At 41.3% G+C, this 21,828-nt stretch overlaps 1 protein-coding gene across 1 annotated transcript in view; it reads left to right on the top strand.

Moving 5' to 3' along the window:
- Positions 1-954: 954 nt before the first annotated feature.
- ANOS1 (anosmin 1) overlaps positions 955-21,828 on the top strand; it is a 140,017-nt gene continuing 119,143 nt past the window's right edge. Inside the window, exon 1 of the mRNA XM_054054289.1 lies at positions 955-1,257. Coding sequence (XP_053910264.1) covers positions 1,075-1,257 — 183 coding nt within the window. The 5' untranslated portion in view covers positions 955-1,074. The remainder of the gene's footprint in view (positions 1,258-21,828) is intronic.

The following is a 21,828-nucleotide window of genomic DNA, read 5'->3' as shown; positions in this document are numbered from 1 at the left end:
TATTTTAAATAACTCTTGAGAGGAGCCTTCATGGGTTTCACCTTGGGAAAAACGCTCACCGCGATGTTTTGCTGTAAGAAACACCAAGTTTCAAAGAGTAGAACCACAGAAACATAGAATTGTAGAAATATAGAATCATAGAATCAGCATAGAATCATAGAAGCATAGAAAAATAGAATCATAGAAGTATAGTATCATAGAATTATAGAATCATAGACTTATAAACATAGAAACATAGAATCATAGAAACGTAGAATCAAACATAAAATCATAGAATCACAGAAACATAGAATCATAGAAAAAGAATGATAGAAAAGTAGAATCAAAGAAACATAGAATCGTAGAAACTTAAAATCATAGAATCGCAGAACCATTCATAGAATCACAGAAACACAGAATTATAGAAACATAGAATCATAGAAGCATAGAATGGGTTGGGTTGGAAGGGACCTTAAAGACCTCCTAGTTTCAACCCCTGCCATGGGCAGGGACATCTCCCACTAGATCTCTGCCTTCTTGACTCTTCGGCTTCTATTTTTTTTTAGGAAAAAAGGACGAAATAAAAGACTATGAATAAAAAAAAATAATAAAAGACGGTAAAAAAAAAATACAAATAAAAAACTTGTACAAGTAAAAAATACAAATAAAATACAAATAAAATACAATAAAACACAACAAAATAGAATAAAATGGAATAAAATAGAATAAAATGGAATAAAATAGACTAAAAAAATAGGAATGAAGGAGTACAACTGCAAGGCTGTGAGGGACAGGGCTCCCGAGGGCCGCTGCCCCCGCGGCCGGGGGTGCGGGGCGCTCGCCGCCCGCTCCCGGAGCCCCGCAGGTGGCGGCGTGGGGCGCGGGTGCCCCGCGGGCACGGGGTCCGCCCGCCCCGCCGCTGCCGCTCGGCTCAGCCAATGGCGCGGCCGGGCGGGGGAGGGGGAGAGGCGAGAGGAGAGTTGAAGGATTGAACTTTTTTCCTCGTGTAGTTTGTGCGGCGCGGAGGCGCGCAGCCCCCCAGCGCAGCCCCGGAGCCCAGCGGGAGCTCCCCCGCCCTCCCTCTCCCGCGGAGCGATGGTGCGGAGCGCGCCCCTCGCCCTGCTCCTCTGGGCGGCCGCCGCCTGCGCTAGTCCCGCCGCCCCGGGGGCCGCAGCCGCAGCCCGCAGGCAAGACGAAGCTTTTTCCGCCGCCAGATGCACCTCCAGGTGCCTCAGCCTCCAGATCACCCGCATCTCCGCCTTCTTCAAGCATTTCCAGGTAGGGGGGGGGCGCCCCGCCCAGCGCTCCTGCCGTCCCGGTGGGGGGCGACGAGGGTGAGCCGGGGCGGGATGGGCACCTGGGAGCGGCGGGCAGGTGGGCAGCGCCGAGTGCCCGGGGATGCCGGCCGGGGTCCCGGCGTGGCGGAGGATCGTGGGGCTGAGCCCGTGGAGGGGCGAGGCGAGGGCATCGCGCTGCCCCGGCTCCTCGCTCGGTTCTTCCTCCCGGCGGCTCCCGAGCGACCCCGAGTCGTAGCCCCCTGCGTCCCCGCGGGTGCTTGGCATCTCCAGCCCGGCTGGGAAAGTTTGAGCTTATTCCTTTTTTTTGATGATGGGGAAGGCGCGATGCTTGGTTCCCACCTCCTGGAAGGTGAGGGTGGGGATAACGCGTCTAGTTCTGAATCGGAAGGGCGCATCTCTGACCGACGGGAGTGGGGATACGGGATGGAAGTGGGGGGGAAAAGGGGGCTGAAGGAGCTGGGGACCTGCGGGGTATGGAATGTGGAATGAGGGATAGCGAGCTACGAAAGCCCTGGAAGCGATGTGACACAGCGTCTGTCTGACTGTCCTTTCCCGTCGTCTACTTACGCACTTTTCCCTTCTCCCTTCCCCACCTGTTTTACATTGTGGAAGTATTAAACCGAGTCGACCCCGAAGAAATGATGGAAACGCTCACGAATTGCCAGCACTCCTCCCTCTCTAGCCCCCCGAGGCCCTTTTTAAAGGACCGGCCAGCCCGGTGGGAAAGGAGCCACCTCCACCTTTCGGCATGGCACATCATTCCAAGGCGCAGGGGACCGAGCCGGGACCGCTCCGCTCGCTTTGCCCTGCGCTTTTCCACTCTCTGGAACCACTCGGGCAAATATTTGGGGTAAAGCAGCGTTCAGGGCTAAGGTGCTGGCAGGTCTGAGAGATATTTAAGGAATATCGGTCGGTGTGGAAGGAAAGCTTAACCTGTTCGTTTCAGCGGCAGCAGGAGGTGTAATTCAACCCCGAGGCTGAGAGAGGGGCTGCCCTGCCCGCATCCCTGCCCCGCCGCTCCCAGGGATTCCCGCATCCCTGCCCCGCCGCTCCCGGGGATTCCCGCATCCCTGCCCCGCCGCTCCCAGGGATTCCCGCATCCCTGCCCGCCGCTCCCGGGGTTTCCCGCATCCCTGCCCCGCCGCTCCCGGGGTTTCCCGCATCCCTGCCCCGCCGCTCCCGGGGTTTCCCGCATCCCTGCCCCGCCGCTCCCGGGGTTTCCCGCATCCCTGCCCCGCCGCTCCCGGGGTTTCCCGCATCCCTGCCCCGCCGCTCCCGGGGTTTCCCGCATCCCTGCCCCGCCGCTCCCGGGGTTTCCCGCATCCCTGCCCCGCCGCTCCCAGGGATTCCCGCATCCCTGCCCCGCCGCTCCCAGGGATTCCCGCATCCCTGCCCCGCCGCTCCCAGGGATTCCCGCATCCCTGCCCTGCCGCTCCCAGCGCTGCCCAGCCCGGTCGAGGCTTCTCCCTTGGCGCTCGCTGTCAGCGCGGTGTCGGCTTCGCGGGGTGGCTTGGAAGGAGAGTGCCCATTAAAACAGTTCATTATCTCGGGGAGGGATTAGTATTTTTTATTGCGTTGTCAGGCGGTTGTAAGTTACTTGTTTTACAGTTTCGGTGGCCAAAGTGGCAATTTAGATGAAGGCAATTCTCGGTGAAAGGCTTTTTCTTTTTTCTTGTGTGTGTGTTTTCTTGGCAAGATTTCTTTTCCAAAGTAGAACTGCTGACAGAATGCACATTACCAAAGAATAGTGATTATGTTTTAATTAGCCGGAGTGAAATAAGAAGCAAATTACTCAGCTAGGACCTGATAACTGGCTCTATTTTTTTTTTTTTTTTGGTAATCACTTGAAAATCTCGGAGTTTTAACCCCAACCTGCTAAAGCACACGGTAATTTATCTAAATTATCAGGAATTAAACTCCCACTAGACATGAAAAGGCTGTAATGTTTGGAAGATAAAGTGCCCTCGTTTATAAAAGTTAAGCTTTCCATTGTCTTTTAATGAGTGAGAGGAGGAGAGTTTTAGAGTACAGCAAGCTTCTGATGTTCTCACAGGAGACTGATAATACACGGTGGACTGTAGGACGTGCAGATCTGGGCCATGTTACTCCTAGAGGGCCAAGGAGTACGATGTTCCTTTCACCTCCCTCCTTACAAACGCCCCCTTCTCCTTTCATCTCAACTGGTAGCGATTTCTGGAGTTCTTTTCATTTCAGAGGTGCCCACTTATCTTGTAATCTGACTCAACCTTTGAAGCGCACTAAACACTACCTCGTCCTAACTGAAGCAGGAAGGAACTCAGGAGTCTCCCAGTTAGTACAAGAAGTGAAAGAAGACCGACCCACTGATTTCCCAGCCCTGCTTCGGATACAGCCTCAGCAGTGTAGGTCAGGGAGACAGCAGCGGGGTGCCTCATGGGAGGTGGACTCCCCCACACTTCAGAGAAGAGTTCATTTCACATAGTTCATAGTACCCAACCCGTATCACTAATGACTTTTTACAGGGAGTGGCCAAGAAGTATGAATACGAAATCAGAGTTATTTCTATACCTGCTGTCTCCCTTGTTTGAATGCCAACTGATTTTTTTTTCGAATTTCCAGAATGCTTACAAAAGATTTTAATTTATTTTCCCCCTTGGAGAAATTTCACTCTATTTTACTTTACCATCCCTATTTGTGAAAAGATCAAGAGAGGTGTTCTTTTAAAAAAGAATCTATTTTTTAATTGACATTTGGGGAGCAGTTCTAAAACTATTTTAAAGGTGCATGCTCAATAGGAAGTTATTTTAACCAATGCACAGGTCAAATAAATAAATAATTCACTTTTTTTTCCCCATGTAGGCTATTATAATATGAGTTATAAGAACAATTAGTCATGTAAATTGAAAGTCTGTGGTCTTCAGAATGCCCACTGATGAGGCACAGATGCCTGCTTCTTGGTACAAAATTTCCATGGCCAGGAGTTTTTCAGTTTGGGGAGTGTTGGGGAGTTATAGTAGGGGTTACACACCACATGGGCCTTACAGCCCAATGAAATATGTACCTTTTCCACCTATCTATGGCCTATCTACAGGCTAAGTTTCACACAAAACATGCTGGCATGAAGTCCTGTCATAGGAAAAGCAAACAAACAAACAAAAAATGTAAGCAGAATGGGTGATAGTGAATGATGTTCAATCTGTGAATGCAGGGATTCCCATATACCTCTTCTGTCTTCTTGGAGTGTGTGCAGCTTAAGCATTAGTTTACTTTGGGCTTCTGCAGATAACAGAAAAAGAACTGTATAACTTGGGCCACTGGGCAGCACTGAACGAAGCATTGGTTGACCTGGGACCAGAAAGAGTAGTGAAAAGACAACACAGCTCTCTAGCCTAATGTTTAGGATACACACTTTTAGCTGTTTTGGGTGTTGAGACAGGGGTTTTACAATGACTCTTGCATGACATGTAGGAGGAGGTTGTCGGAGCATTACTGGAGCCTGACAGTCCTGTATCATAATCAATGTTGTACCCAGTTGGGCTTTTAACTAAAAGAACATGTGTCTGCGCTAGTGAGGACCCCCAAAGCTGTCTTTATATTCCTCCTCTGTTTTGGAATGAAACAAAGGATTAAAAGGGTGCTCCACAAGAAACATCAAGATTTGGAATCCTGTGTGCAAGAAAGCACAGGAGTTTAGGTTCTGAGGTTGTGAAGAAAGGTGATGTCATTGGATACATTTGTTCTCAACATTTCCGCATCAAGGTGGTTCCCTTCTCAGCATTTTAGCTGATGTACGGGAAAATGTCAAGGATTCCAACAATGTGTCCTAAGTTTATTTGTGTATTTAGCTTTATAGTAATCTAGTACAGAAGGTAAAGCCTTCAGGAAAATGAGGTCACAGTAACTGCACAAGTTTTATATTCTTGAAAAGAGAATGGATATAAATAGGGACCTTGTATAGCTAGCTGGAAAAGAGGCTTGAATACTCAGATTAGTTTAGCTAGGGCTTTTCTGTATAACCTACCATTTTAGTGGACTGAGATTAAATTCCTTGCATTGCTGCCTGTGGGTGTAGCCTTTCCCATCTGGGATATTAGTTGTGGATGAACTACTTCCATTTTAGGGGAGCAGGCATGGCAGTGACCTTTAGTGTTCTGTTTTCAAGTTGAGTGAAAACATAGCTTGCCAGCCATCTGAGCTGTGTTCAGAAAACAGCATTATTAGAAGTTTTCTCTGTGAATAAGAGCTTGAACATCAGTGTAAGCACATAGGCTGAAGGTACAGCATGAAAATGTTATGGAGAGCAGTGCTTACTTGGACCTGTGAACTCATAGAACTTGTGTCTTAGTTGCCATCTGTTACAGACCTCTCAAATGTCTTCCTGCTTAATATGTGATTAATTAAGGTAGAGAAGTTGTCAGTCTTGTTTACCGGCTCAGAAGCCGAGAGGGTGGTAGAACATGCCAGGGGATGGAAGAGCGGCAGCAGCAGAGCTTTGTGGATAGTTACCAGTGAGACTGACTGGCCGTGTTTGCTTTGTGGAGTCAGAGCAGAGGGTTAGAGAGAGGCCGTAGCCTTTCAGACTCACAGAGTAGTTGAGGCTGGACAGCACCTCTTGGCAGCCTGTTCTAGTGTTCAGCCACCCTCACAATAATTTCTTACATGCAGATGCAATTTCCCATGTTTCAATTTTTTCCTGTTGCTTTTGCCCATTCCTGTTACTGGGCACCGCTGAGAAGAGTGTGGCTCTGTCTTCTTTGCTCCCTCCCATCAGATATTTGAAAACATTGATGAGAACTAAGCCTTTTCCATTCCAGACTAAATGATCCCAGTTCTCTCAGCCTCCTCTCAAGTGAGGGATGCTACAGTCCCTTAATCTTAGCGGCCCTTTCCTAGACTTGCTTCACTAAGTTTCTCATCAGCACTGGACCCAGAACTCCAAATGTGGAGGAATAACATTAGTAGTTACATTTTGCAGATAAAATGCATGCTGAATATTCTTACTCACTTCTAAATTAATTTTCATTATTTAACTATTTACATTTTATTACTTTAGTTTACATATGACCACTTACGGTTGTCAGTCCATTAAAACCGAAATGCTAATGCTAAATCCATATTTCAGATGTTTTTCCCGATATTTTTATGTCTCACTGTGAGTTTTTTGTTGGTTTTTTTTTTTTTTTTGTTGTTGTTGTTTGTTTTTGGTATTCTTCAATAGTAAACTGATTTTTAGCAGATTCATTTCTTTATTCTTAAGAGAGAAATCCAGGTACATTGGGATGTATACATATACTGTGATCCAGATTTGCAAATGCTGCTTGAATAAGCTCCGAAGATACTACTTTAAACTTGTTCAGATAGGTATTGCTTAAAAATGTACCAGCAACAGTGTGGATGAGCTTGGTCACATAAATTGTCTGTATTATTGTTTTGTAATATATGAAGGGAAATTGAGAGATTTCCCCTTGTAAGTGTGATTCAGTATAAATCTAATAGTAATGTACTAAAAATTACCATATAGGAATTGGTGCTAAGCTAGATCAGCTAAGGCCAATTCAAAGTTGTTTTTGAAAGGATGGGAAAATGTTCTTTTAAGATAACAGATCTATATGTTGCATAATGTTTAATAGGTATAAGAGGGAACAATAAGGCCCTTGAAGTTTAGTATGTTGAATGGCTGATGACTATAGGGTGGTAGGAGGTTATTTTCACTGTTATAGATGAACTGTTGCCTGTCAGAACAACTGAAATTTTTGAGGGAAAACAGGCAATCCTTTTCAATAAATAATAAAAAGTTCTCAGATTTTATATCTGCAAGCAAGTAGTGTGCAAGTGATTACCTCTAGATATCCAATACCAAATTTACCTACAAGTCAGGCAGCTAGTTGTCTACATGCCAGCACATCTGCCTTCAAATTGCTCGTAACTCCAAAGTGACTGCACCTGCAATAATCTGCAATCTATTCCAGATGCAGGCTGTAGACAAGGCTGAAAGTGTAGGGTACGTGTGCCTCTTTGTGCTCTACTGTAGAGAAGATGGGGGTCATGAAGAAACTATTTATTTTAAGTGTCTTGAGTAATTCCAGAACCCTAAATTACTTTTTGTTAAATCTTTTGAAAAGAACTGTAGTACTTTTGTACTGAGATATGGTAGATATGTTCTGTGTTTTTCCCAGAATGTTTCAGTTCCAATGGATAGGCTACCCAGGCACCAAGTTTGCTTATATCATTTTGAACGTGTTCACAATCTTTTGTACATGTTACTTAGCAAATGTGTGCCATCTGCTTATGCTGCCATTTCAGTACTCATTTCCTTTCCAAAAATAGTCCTTGCATTAAATGATTCTGACTTTCATATGTCATATGCCTCATAAAGCACACTGTTGTTAATTTCTTTCTACAGACAAATCTTAACATTTGTTATTACTTTATGATTTTCTCAAAACTTGTTAAAATTCCCAACCATTCTTCTGTTTTATTGTTCAAATGTTGTATGATCTGGATGATTATTCTGACATTTGGTGTGCTCTTATTATTGAGAACCGCTGTCTTGAATGAGAGGCGCACAGATCTTCTAACATGATCTTATGTAAAAACTTTGAAAATGAAAGATTTGTTTTGAATAATGATGGTTGCAACTAGTGAAAACACCCTCATTATTCACTGTATTTGTGAAACTGAGACACAGTTAGTCTTTACAGTGGTATCCAGATCCGGTATGAACCTTCCTAATTTCAGTGGGAGTTACGTTCACTTTCTTATGACCAAATTCAAGTCTCTTTGGCATCAGTTAAGGCTTTCACAGTTGGTGTGAGTGTAAGGTTTACAGACCTTGGTCATTGTTTTCTCTCAGTTTTGGTTTCTCAGATTTGATACCTTAACCTTGACTACTCTTTTCCCAAGTTGTGCCTGTCTGGCTGTGCCCCAAGTGGGAGCTTTAAATGCAAATTAAGTGAACTGTATGAAAACGTAAGGTAGTGGCGGGCAATTGTATTGAACAATAAAAGTTGCCAAGATCATTTTCTCACATTTTACTTGTGGATGCTTACACGTTAGAAAAAAAATCTTCATGCTATCTTGCTTCTCTTCATGAAATTAGAAATGCTTTTAATTTGGTAAATGTACCCGATACCAAATGCAATAAAGTCAGTACAAACGTTGCTAAAATGTTTTGAGGCAGGTGTTTAATGTATGCAAAACATTGGCAAAGCATAGTCTTACTGTTACAGGAGTGTGTTGGAAAGAGGGAGGAGATGTTGCTTTTGAAAAGCATTAGAAAACTTTAGAAAGAAAACCACTGGAAGTTCTAAAATGTAATTCCCTTTTCCATTCAAACATATATCCATTTACTAGAGACTGAAAGGATATAAATTAGGTAGTGTTTATCTTAAAATTATGATTAAAACATTATTCGTTTTGTGCATATGGGTTTTCCCTGTGTCTAGTCTCTGGACTGTATGCCAGTGTTCTTGGTTTAGTAAGTGTCCTATAAGGATAAAAACCCAAACCCAACACATTTCTGAGATGGCTTGAGAACCAGACTGATTTTCCAGATGCTGAACATTTGTCATTTTAAAGGGCAAACTTCTTAAGAGCAAGAGCTGAATTTGTGTGTATCCGTGCATGGAGATTATTATTCACGTGCTGGTCTACACCTCCACTGGGTGGAAAGGGACAACTATCTGCAGTGAACTCTCTGTGGGACAGCTCTACATGTCCAACTCTCCATGGGGACAACTCTGTGTGTGGAGGGTTAGGTTTTAAGGTTGGGGTTAGAATTAGGGTTTGGGGCTCCCCGCAGAGAGTTGTCCTGTGGAAAGTTGACTGTGGAGAGTTGTCCTAGCCCCCCATTGACTATTCTTTGGGAACTTGCTTTCTGTGATTATCTGGATTTGTGTGCTTATCCAACTCCTGTAAACAAAAAAAAATTCTGTTACTTAGAATCCATATTTTTAAAGACTGAAAATATGGTTAATGACTGAATATCAGAAATATAATGTAATAGAAGGAAGACATGTTCATAATGATATTAAGTAGCCCGTGCCTAGCAAATGTAAACCTTGTGCCAAAAAGCACTTGCCTAGGAGTTTACACCAAGGATCTCCATTTTCTGACCTTTCCCACAACCGGGGCTTTATAAGGCTTTATATTTGAAAAACCTTTGAAGTCCATGAAAAACTCTCTGTTGATTTCAGCTAGATCAGGTCCATGCAGGAGCACTGCATTCATACAGTCTTTGTCAACAAAGAAGAAGAGTGCTGTGAACTCGGTATCCCATCCCTAGTTGTATTTCTGTTTTAGTCTTTTAATGTCCAAGAGGTCATAGGACACGAAGATGGAGAACTGAGGGTGTTGAAAGGTGTGCAGACCCTTTAAACTTGAAAGTAGATTCCTATTCCTTTCATCTTCGATTAAAAAGAATCACATGTTCATTTTCACCCAGCAGAAAGAGTATCAGATATTTCCAGATTTGGGGAACAACCCCAGCTCAAAGGTTTTATCTAACTTCTGTTGACTACTGTGAACTGTGTTTTCACCAAATGCCTCTGTAGACTGTCAAAGAAGTATGACATAAAAATTCTATAAAGATATTAATATATGAAAAACATAGTGCAGGAAAATGCATTCATCTTTCACTCCCCCGCCCCCCTTGTTTTTTCATTCCCCCTTTGCTCTGTATTTTCTTGGTTTTTATGTTACATCATGTTCCTTTAAAACAGAAGGGACTTCCCTCAATTTTGCAAAGGCAGTGACTCCTCTGCTAAGCCGCTGAGATTCCTGAGGAAGGCATGGCTCCAGAAGTTGCAGGAGAAGCAAAAGAGACAGAATTTTGGAAGGGAGAAACCTGGAGGTAGATGACCTCCAGCAGGCACAGAATGCTGGGAGGAGAAATTATCTAGGAACAGAGAGGATTGCAGATTTTACTGTGAAATATTTAATTGAAACTAAGGCTAGAAACAGAGAACGGATCCAATAGGTGTAGGAAGAATTGTTTGTAAACATTTTTTTATTTCTGTTCTTAGCTGCAGTCTCGCCTTTTTTTTAAAAATGTTAATTATTCTTGTTTGTAGCTTAGTAGACAGGCGGTTTAAAAATCTTTTTGCTTTTATTGGAAAGCCCAGTTACAGGTAAGACCTCCAAGAATATTCACCACAAAGTTCCAACTAATTCTTGGTCCTTCATTTATACCAACATGGGGAAATAAACATTAAGTTTGTTTTATACTAGGTGTGCTCAAGTGTGCAGCCTCTCCAGGTAATGGTACTGACCTGTGGCTGGCTTATTTTCAGCTTGTTTTCATTCCTTTCTTAAAAGTAGCTTGGGTGTCTGGAGGCAGTTTATGGGCTGAGTATGGCACCTTGCTCCTCGTTTCTGTCTTTGCTGAAGACTTTAAACACAGGGATGGATTGTGACAAAAGAGGGACAAAGAACAGGCTACTTTGGCTTTCTGAACAATTCCTGCTCTCCAAACATTATGAACTTACTCCCTGGAGAGTTTTCAGCCAGAAAGATGTTCTGGTGATGGCAGCCTGCTCTCTGGGGACGATACTGTGATTTACTTGCATGTAATCTGCATTAAATAGTGATGCTGGTTCTTTAGGAAGGCTTTGAATCTTGTGCATGTGCTCTGTGCATTTTCAGAAGTGCTGGATTTACTGTATGGCACAATCATAGTGCAGTTTGGTCATGTAATAAGCGAAGAGCTGTGCTTATGTTTTATTCACGTACAGCAGAGAAAGTGAAGTGGCCTCCCTAGGCAGTAAGTTGGGCATAGTCTGCTACAAGGATATTGTCTTTCAAGTCAGAAGTTTGACAGGTTGTTCCCAGTGTAATTTCTCAAGTGGTTACAACTCAAACTGTGAAACTGGCCAAGGTAGTGAAGACTTTATGCTTTTTTTTCCTGCCTGTGAACATTGCAATCTAGCTGCCTTGGATCCTATGATAATATAATAGGAAAGAAATAATAAGATTGCTTCAGGACAAATGTTTTCTGTCCAGAGAGTCAGAGATTGAGGTTTATGGTGAAGCTTGGGTGAGAATAATGTGCTTGTTTAATCCGATGCAAGCATACTTTAACCTTCTCTCCGCTTCTTACAAGAAGTTATGCGCGTTCTGTTTCTTTGTGGGATTTATCTTCACATTAACTTATATTAAAAAAACATGAAAACACAAATAATTACACTTCATGTGCATGAACATGATTTCTCATCTCATGATTTAGATGACATAGAGTTATACATAATTTGTGGTTAACTGATAATTTTTTAAACTGTTAATAATTTCTTTGTACTACTGGAACATTCCAGTCAGGCCTTTTAGGGCTTCTTTGAACCTGGACACCATAATTTCATTTCTTAACCCGACTTCCTGTAAGACTTTGGATTTTGTTGGACTTTAGAACATGGATGAACAGATATGTGAGACAGCAAATAGTTGAAAGCTGAGGAAGGAGACGTAACAATAATAACAATAATCATAATGAAAACAACAACAACAATAATAATTATGATGATTGTTTGTCCTAATACAGCGACTGTTAGTCAGTTTTCAGAATCTGTGTTCCTACATAGAAACTAGTTCAATGAGGTGGAGTTTTTCTCCAATTAGATAGTGCTTATAGTTCCTTGAAAACAGTGCAATTGCATTACTGTGTAACTACAGCTAGGCAATAATGAATCACATCATTACCTGCCCCCATTTTTCTTACTCACAAAGAGTGCATAATATGTTGACATTTGCTTCGTATCTAGCAATTTTGGGAAGGGAACTGGAAGTGTGAGAGCTTGAGGCTTTCTTCTGTTTTGAGATGTCTTTCTATACAACTATGAGCTGACAGATCATGAATTAGCCAAGTGTTGGTCAGTCTGTATCTTCAGTAGGTGGAAAGAACATTTAGAGGTAGACAACTGACACAATGAGGCAAAAGTCATCCAATTAATGAGGTGTGTGTCACTCTTCATATAGTACTTACTAGCAGCTATGGGACATGGATGTCAGAATAAATAAGGAAAGAAAATGTTGATTTTTGCAGCTAGCAGCTTATGGTTGGATTTTTCTTTGAGTTAAAAAAGAGTAATAAACAGTGTGAAAGACAGTAGCCTTCTCGTAATTTTCATGAATTTTCTCCAATAAATCCTTATTGACCAAGTGAAGTAGGAATGTATTTGATGCTGCACATGCAGTATATTAGCTCAACTTGTAAAAGATTTTGTTTAATCATAGAGCTACACACACACAAACGTTTGTGCACTGGACGACACTAACACTGTAATTTCATTGGTGATTGTGTGCAACAGCAAACAATAATTATTTCGAGCCTCCTTCTGGTGTTCAAAACCTTACTTTTCCTTAGTAGAGAAAAAGAGTACCATTGTAGACTAACCTTGAAAGTTTAAACTAACCTTAGTTATTTTCCAAATTGAACATTGAAGAGTTTCCTGACGTATATAGTGTCTGCCTTTGTTTTGGGATGGAAAGCATACCTCCTGGGTAGTTTTAAGACTAAAAAGCTTTCCACATTAATGTAGTGTAAGCTTATGTTGTTTCCCTTAGCTGGAGATCTTTCAGCCTTCTCACTGCTACTTATCAGTTCTTCCATTGATATGATTAATAGTTTAATACATAGTTTAATTTTTCTTGAGCTTTCATTGTCAGCCCGAGTCTTATATCCTTACTGTTTGATAGTAATGTATGCAGTGGTTTCAATGGAAATAAGCTTAGACTAGTACAAATGTACTGGAAATGTCTGTTCGGAATTCATAGATAAAACCAAGAAAATTCCCACTATGCAGTTTAAAGACAAATACCTTGAATTTTTTAAGTACAATCTTACTGCATCTTTAAATCATCCTTTACAATTCAGAGTGGTAGTAAATGATACTATTCCATTAGGACAAAGTAAATCTGAATTGTCAGTTATTTGTCAGATGCAAAGCACCGTGACTTCAAATTAAGATATTTTTAGAAGGGATTCCTTCAGATAGTGAGGGAAGGTAGAAACAATTCTTGGTGTAACCAAATTTTGCGGTTAAAAAAAAATAAATTAAAAATGATATGTTTCTCAGTTACTGATTGTTACTCTATGTATCCATGTGCCCTCAGGAATTCCAAAGCATCCCTGTAAGTTTCATCAACAGACATGGCTTATCCTCTTAATAATAGCAGCAGATGTCAAATGTTCATGCCCCTAAGATGGTTACCCATACCTAGTAGATCCATCTGGTTTAGATCGAGCCTCAGTCAACTTGTTCTCATCCATGACCTTCCCACTGAGAAAGCAAATCAAGCAGAGATCCTCAGTCCAATGAAAAAGAAACTTGAATATTGTCAACATATTTGTAGTACCACAACCCACTTCGCTTCACTGTCTTTCTTAATTGCTTTACACAGGTGAGAAGGCTGGTAAAATGGGAGGAAACATTATAATTGGGATAGGATTCCTGGAGCATGCCACTGGTATCTCGGACTTTCCAAAGATGGGTGAAAAAAGAAAAAGAAACGAAACTTTAATACAAAACGCCTGCATTCGAGATGTTGACTACTGGTATTAACCTCAGTTGTCCACATTTTATGATCTTAAAGATATACGTTGTAATGTTTTTCTTTTGTGACTGTTAGTTTAGATCAAAGATAAAAAAGAACATTCTAGGCCTCAGAAATTGTGTCATCCTTGCAGTGGAATTATGTGAAAATTCCATATCCAGTTGTTTACATGAACTGGAGACTTTAAAATGCTTTGGCTTGGGTGGGGACACAGGCTTAGCTTTCACACCTCTCGTATTATCAGCCTTTCAATAACTTCAGTGCAAATTAACCTGTCTTAATTTTTAACTCTTTCACCTGATGCCAGAAATGTCTTAAATATGATGGACCTGTCAGGAAGTGATTGCGCTGCGTAACAGCTATATCACTGGTAACCAGATGTGTTAGTGACAAAAGCTTCAGCACTGCCTTGAAGAGAGATTTATTTTCTTTTTATGGTATGTCTTCATTAGCTAGTCATCAGACTGTATTCTAGAAAGCTGGCACATGAAAGGCTTTTATGTTTGTGGAATGTTTTATGACAATATGATGAGGCAATGTAAATCTTCCATTGAAAATTGTTACTGTAGAAAGACTCAGTTAATATTCCTGTAGCTCAGACTGTATAAGCAGTTTTAGTATGTTATTTTTTTCCTTGAATAGTAGAATTTTATGATGATTTCCTCTCTCTCTCTCTCTCTCTCTCATCTGTCCTTTCACAGTTGCAAGGTGGTCTAGAAGACTGGACTGCAGCAATTGTCCAATGTAATATATGTTTCTTGTGTCATACAGTTTGTAAAAAAACTGGAAAAAGAAGTAGATTGTGTCATTTGTAACCTGCATTAAAAGGCTGGCACTCCTCTAAGGAATATACTATCGGTGTTGCATGGCTGAAGGATCCCAGCTAGGATCAGGTTAGCAGGCATGTTAAATTTCAAGTGGAGAGGGGAAGACTCGCCCACCCTTCTTTGTGCTCCCTCGCTTGATGCCTGTTTTTCATCCGTTGTCAACACAATGCCATTGCAACCTGTGCTGTTCCAGGAGCCGTTGCAGTTCCTTAAAATAGGATAGGAATAAAAATGTGGTCTGCAGACAAATATGAACAGGGTTTACAGGTCTGGGAGCTGGGGAAAGAGAGCAGCACTGGACTGGTCAGGAGAAAGGAGTCACGACTTCCTCTTCGTTACATGATACAATTGGGAAGAGGACATTCCTTACACTATGTGATAATGTGGTATCTGACCAGTACAAAACTGGCATCCACCAGTCTTTATTATTGGCTTAATGTGGCAGTACTGTGTGTTGGCTTTCTGCAGAAGTGAGGGCTGGGTTGGGAAGGGACAGGCTGAGGGCCAAACCAGTGGGAGCAAAGGAAAGAAGTGTTAACTTGCACTGTGCGATGTGTTGTTGGGTTGTGCTTGAGAGATGAGACAATAAAGTTGTGGGCTAATTAAACTGTACCCATTATGTCTTGTCTCTCTTTCTATAATGTCTACAATGAAGGCATATGTGTGGAAAGACTGTAGCAATTAAAATATGTCTGGGAAATAAGAGTTCCTGAAATGCTTCTTTAAATGTTGTGGTAGAAGTTTTTTTGTGTGGCTGACATGTTTCTTTGAATTAGTGTTTTCTGAGTGTACGTTAACAACATTGTGTTGTTTTTTTGTTCAGATTGAAGACAGGCTGTTCTGTTTATGTGTAGGAAGATCATTTTAATTTGGACAGCTCTTTAATTCTGGAATGACCACAGAACCCTATTGCAAGTGTTTCTAGGAAGTCCCAGGGCTGGTGAGGTGCACATCTCTTGCTGAGCCCAGTCTTCTTTGGAAAAAGAAAAAAAATCCCTAAAGACTGTTTTAAGCAATTGTTATTGCTCCCAGAACTGTGTTAATTTTGACATGTGTGGCTTTTGAGAGCTTTGCTGTGTACTTCAATAATTGATCTAAAGCAGGATTTTTGTATAGAAAACTTTTTCTATAAATATGAATGGGTCTGTGGAACCACCAATGTGTAATTATAATTAAATTTAAGCTGCATATTTCAACTGTAGAATCAATATTTGTGCTGTTTTTTTACTGCTGTGTTTACACTTTTCTGCATGCCTTTACAATAGTAAAAGAACTTGGGACAGTGAAACCAAGTATTTATATTGACGATGATTATTGAGCTTGTTGCCCTCATAGATCCAAGAGCAGAAATTTTATAGTAATATATTAAGATGCTTGGGGTAAGCTAGGGGATATTTGTCACAACTATTATCTGTTGAGAAAAGTACTGCATAAAATTTATTAATATGTTTGTTTGCTTTTCTTTTAAAAGAAAATAAAAATATGTGTATCCATCAACTTGTGTGGATATGGCTGCTACCACTGTTTGGACAATTTAGTATCTTGAAAACTAATAACACATGCTAAAGAGAAAGGAAGCACATTCCTGAAATGTACCACGTGAATTTTATGTGATTATATTGGCAATAATTAGTATGTTAAGTACAATAGAGAGCATTAAATTCAATGGTGCCTTATATTGAGTCTTAATAACATGGTTACTGAAGAGCTTTAATTTTTAAGGGCAGGTGTGTAAATACTCTTGCTAAAGACATAAATGTAGTGTATAATGATGTCCTTCCCCTACATACTAAAACAGAAGAGGAGAAAATACAGTAAAACATCATATGTATGTAGTACAATGCGTTATGAGGTCAGATCAGCACTAAAAGCAGCATGCATGCATTTCTGAAACCTCGAATATTGCTGATTTTTGGTAAATCTACACTAAAGTAGGTCAGGTATGTCTACATATATATTTTGCATAGGAAAACAGTTTTTTAGAATGTATTTTAATTTTGGTGTTAATTTCCCAGTGGGTTACTTTTATGTCACATCCTCGAGCCTGCATATGCTTTTATTGTCTCATTATTTCCTTTGTGTAGCAAATAAACTTTATGATATGACAAAAAAGGCGCATTAGCATTTTGGAAGGGTTAAGGTTTTAAAATAGAGCTTACAACCAAATGGTTGACAAGGCATCTTTTACTTGCTATATTAATGCTATTATATTGGTTTCTATTAAGTTCAACTGGACTATTTAACCCCAAGACACACATGCAGGATTTGGCCTAAAGTATATACCTTAGTGTGAAATTTCAGTATCTTCAAGTTAGTGTCACATTGCTTAGTGAAGTTTATTTTGTCTGGATTCTTTTACGGAGTGACTGAAACTTCTGCTAAGTAGAGTAAGACCTCAGTTGAGCTCAGTCTTAGAAGTGGTAAGAGTGAAGTCTGTGAAACCACAAGAAGGCAGTCATAACTCACAAGTGTGGTGGAGACACAAGGATTTCTGTGGCTCATTTGTTTTTACAGCTTGTGTTTATGTAGTAGTTTTTCTATCCGTTTGAAAAGACATTGCTGTAAAAGAGAAAAAGGTGTTCCGTATTTGAGATGCAAATTTAATCCAAGCAATATGTAGTCTGTATTTTCAAAACTATTGATCTCTTGCTTTTTCATTGGTAATGACCTTTGGATTTTGGTGACTGTCTTTCTAGGAAGCTACTGATGGTGACAGCCAAAGAATGAATACTGTTGTGCCTCACAATTTAGGTGTTGGCTGCTGGTTTTCCTTGGTTTCTTTTGCAGTTACTCTGATCTTTGTTTTTTCCTGTGTTTTCATTTTGGTGCATGTAAACTTGTGATTTTAAATATTTCAGTATAAACTAATGAAAACAATCTGTAATATTTAAAAATAAAGGTTAAAGATGACTTTGCATGAACTCTTTATGTTTATCAATGCAAGGTTTAGGTCAATATGGTTCTACTTGTACTCGTTTGTCTACAGGAGGACCCACCATTTCATTGTGAGAGGAGTTAGCACGTTACACGTCATTAGAGTAAATCCAAAAGAAAACCTGACTAAGAATTTCAAAAAATTATTTGTGAATACCCATTTTCTGGTGTTAAATCCAGATATTTAAAATTAGACTGCAGTGTTAGTCTGTTGTCCATGATAATTTAATTTTAGTTTATATTTACAAACTGCAGTTATGTCACCAGAATAAATTGTTAGGCTGATCAATTTTGTAACTATTTCTTACATTGTCACCTCTTTAACTTAATTATTTTGGGTTAACAAGTAACCAGAATTTACTTTTCTACAGTTTAAGCATCCCTGGTATAGAAATGGCTTCTGCTAAGTAGAATGTACATTTGATCAAGCTCTGAGGGTCACAATGACTTATTATAGCAGGAGAAGAACTTGAGATGTATGTTCCAAAATGTGTTCGTATCTTTGGCCTCCTTTTTGAAATAGTGTTGCTCAGCTAATAAAAAGGGTCGTGTGGAGTTGTAAGATGGCGGAGGAAATATGTATACATAGTTAAGCTTAATGCTGTATTTCTGCAGGGGTTTATGTATAACACATTATAAAGTTATACAACTGTCTGATGGCCGTGTATTAAACAATGTGACTAATACCAACTAGGTACTGGTTTTTTATCATACCTTTTCTCATGTTAATGTGGTGATTTTTTTCGTTTGTTTTGGTAGATTTTTATATATTTGATTGTTTTGTCTAGTTTGAGCGGTCTGTATTTGGTTTTGTTGTTGAAATTTTGCTTTGTGCTTTTCTAAGCAAAATCTAAGGACATTTCTCATACACTAGGAAAAAATGCAGATGTTATTACAGACCCCAATACACAGTCTCTTGCTGTTAGGCTCAACTAGGACTGGGACCTGGAGCTGAGATTGACCTCATCACAGGCCATAGCCTTTCCGAGGGGAGCAGCCCCACAGGGAGAGCAGAGCTGGGTGCTGGTAGCAGGGTCGTCAACATCCCCAGGCATGGAAAGTGATGAGCCGGAGTCGGGGCCAGCCAGGGGCAACTGTGGAATGAGTGGGTTCATGGTGCACTGGGTGAAGGCCAGAGCTCAAAGAGCTCAGAGGGTTGTAGTGAATGAGGCTACATCTGGCTGGTGACCGGTCAGCAGTGATGTTCCTCAGGGTTCAGTTGTAGGGCCAGTCATGTTCAATGCTCTGGATGCATTCGACTCCCTTGACCCTTTCAAGGGACAAGAGGCCTTGCAGAGCGATCTGAATCAATTTGAGCATTGGGCTGGGATTAATGGGATGAAATTTAACAAGAATCGAAATGGTAGATTCTGCATGTAAGATAAAATAATGCCCGGCACAAGTATAGGTTGGGAGAGGAGTGGCTGGAGAACAGTCCTGGAGAGAGGGATCTGAGGGTGCTGGTTGACAGCAGGCTCAGTAAGAGTCAGGAGCATGCCCTGGCAGCCAGGACTGCTAACTGTGGTCTGGGGTGCATCAGAGTGTAACCAGACAGCCAAAACAGGTGATTATGTCACTGTATTTGCTGTTGGTGTGGCCTCACCATACTGTGTGCGGTTCAGGGCCTCACAATTTAAGAAGGATGTGAAGGTCCTCGAATGCATCTAGATGAGGACAACCAAGCTGGTGGAAGGGCTGGAAGAAATGTCGTATGAGTGGCCAAAGACTTTGGGCCTGTCTGCTTTGGAGAGGAGGCTGAGGGGCAACCTCGTTGCTCTCTACAGCTTCCTGGGGAGGGGAAGTGGAAGGGGGGTGCTAATATCTTATCCCTCCAGTGGCAGGATGTGGGTGAATGGTTTAAAGCTGCACTAGGGGAAGTTTAGGCTGGACATTAAGGAGTGTGGTCAAACACTGGAACAGGCTTCTTAGAGAGGTGGTTGATGCCCCAAGCCTGTAGGTTTTTAAGAGGCATTTGGACAATGCCCTTCTTAGCTTTTGGTCAGCCATGAATGGGTCAGGCAGTGGTCGTTGTAGGTCCCTTCCAACTGAAATATTCTAGTCTAGTCTAGTCTACAGAGATGGGACCAGAGATGGGACCAGAGATGGGGCTGGAAACGAGGCCTCAGCACAGCTTTCCCAGGTACAGTCAGGAGATGGGACCAGAGAGAAGCTACAGAGTACATCCAGGAGATGAGCTGCCTACAGCTGCCTGCAGCATAGGTGAGAGGCCCCTCCAGGAGGCAGGGTCAGAGGCAGGCATAGCTACAGCATGGGTCATGGAAGGACTGATGGTCCCAGGCTGAAATGGGACTTCTGGGCCCATGGGAAGGAGGCAAGGGTGGATACTCCCAGTGAGGCAGCTCAGAGCTGTTAAGACGTGCTAATGTCTTCAGGGCCCTGACACCTGTACAAACACTGAAACACGTGAGAAAGGTGAAAATATGTGCTAACTTCTCTGAAGGAATCAAAACTATAAGCTGAAAGTTAAAGGATTTTTGGAAATCCTTTGGAACGAGTAAATTTTTGGAACGAGTAAAACTGAAGATATTATAGTACTGTATGAATTATGCCATAAGCGATTTTGAAAGTTGCATGGTGTTGCTGTCTTTCCATCTCAAGAGAGTATAGTAGAAGTAAGAAAATTAAAGGGAAGAGCATCAAGAAAGACCAGAAGTATGGAAGGAGCCATTAGCTGCCATTGTATGTCCTCCCTGCCTTTCTTGGTTGAAAGGCAAGTAGCTAGAATATTTCTGGGCTTCTGTTGTATTTTATGTGTGGTTTCATTTCATACAGATCCTCTTCTATCTATGGCTTCTCCAGTGAATGGTCTTTAAACTTGCTATAGATTGGACAAGTGAGTAGAAGTGAAAACACATTTGCATAAATTGTCCTTGAAGGAGCAGTCTTGTTTCCCAGAGGTGAACCTCATCATTGGGCTTTATGACATTACTTGTTCACTGTCTCTGACTCCAATAAGCTCCTGTTCATGTCTACAGAGTGGTTTGGTTTTGCTGTCCATGTTTCATTTTTCACTCTAGCCTATTGCCTTTGAGTCATCTCAAAGCTTGTAAGGGCTTAAATTTGGTCTAGTGAAAGTCTTCTGGGGGAGGTGTTCAACCTGTTGTTTAAAAAGGTATTCTCTTTTCATTTTCCTGCTGTGAAATGAAAGAAAAATGTCTGTCAGTTATTAACTTGCAAAAGGATAACCAAATACCAGAGCCCAGGAGAGGGAAGACCATGGTTCTCTGGTCCGTACATCTGCTACAGGCTCTTGTTTAATCTCAAGAAAAAGGCTTTGAGAAATAAATTTTCCTTTGGCATTTCCTATCTGCTGGGTTTGCTATCTCTCGACGTTAAGTGCATAGGCTTTTCTGTAATTCATTCCTAAGTGTGTACTTTGGTATTTGGGAGCTGGAAAGCATAGGTTGAATTTGTTGATTCCATTCTGCACACTGATTCCACACTTTAGAGTTTGGCCTGGGAACACACAGCACTGACATAAATAAATGCTTATATTAATTTGTGTCTTAAGGAATGTGCAGTTAAGATATGTATGCCAGGCAGCATATAAATTATATTTTACCATTGCAAATAATTTCATGTTGCTGAGATTTTAAAGGTTAAGGAAAATGTTGGGAATTTGTCTCTTTTAATTCGTCATTGGAGCAGCTTTTGATTTGTCTACTCAAATGCTCTGTTTCATGTTAGTGGGTCCTGTTATTTGAAGGGCTTATTTCTATGCTTTCCTGTCATTTTGAAAGAATCAGTGAGGTTGTCAGGATAGGCCACTTTTGAGAGACAGCAGCTTTACTCAAAAGCGAATTGAAGATTGGGTTGGGGAGAAAATGCTTCCAAAACTGCTAATAGGTATACAAGTATTGTCATAGCAGACTAAATGATTAATTAATTTTTCACAGCCAATTTCTGGCATTTCAGAAGGGTTGTTTCTCCTAACATAATTATGGACAGACAGGCAAATGAAGGATTATTTATTTTTTTTTTTTTTTTTTTTTTTTTTGGTCATTGCTCCTGTGAAAGGGCAGTTTTTACTTGCTTGTGAAAATTATTTTTTTTCCCTGGGGCACACTGTAGATAGATGAAGACTGATCTTCATTGCCTCTCTACATGCTTTTTCCTCTTACAAAAGATGCTGCACAACTTATTCTTTTTTTCAAGGCATAAGAGGGCACAGAACATAGATGTTCTGTTTAACTGTTTAAGCCCAAGGGTCATTTGTGGTTTACCAGAGGAAAGAAAGCATGCACGTG

Source organism: Cuculus canorus, chromosome 1 (assembly GCF_017976375.1).
Source record: "Cuculus canorus isolate bCucCan1 chromosome 1, bCucCan1.pri, whole genome shotgun sequence".
NCBI lineage: Eukaryota > Metazoa > Chordata > Aves > Cuculiformes > Cuculidae > Cuculus > Cuculus canorus.
Note: the sequence above shows the minus strand (reverse complement) of the source record. Positions and strands in the feature narration are given on the sequence as shown.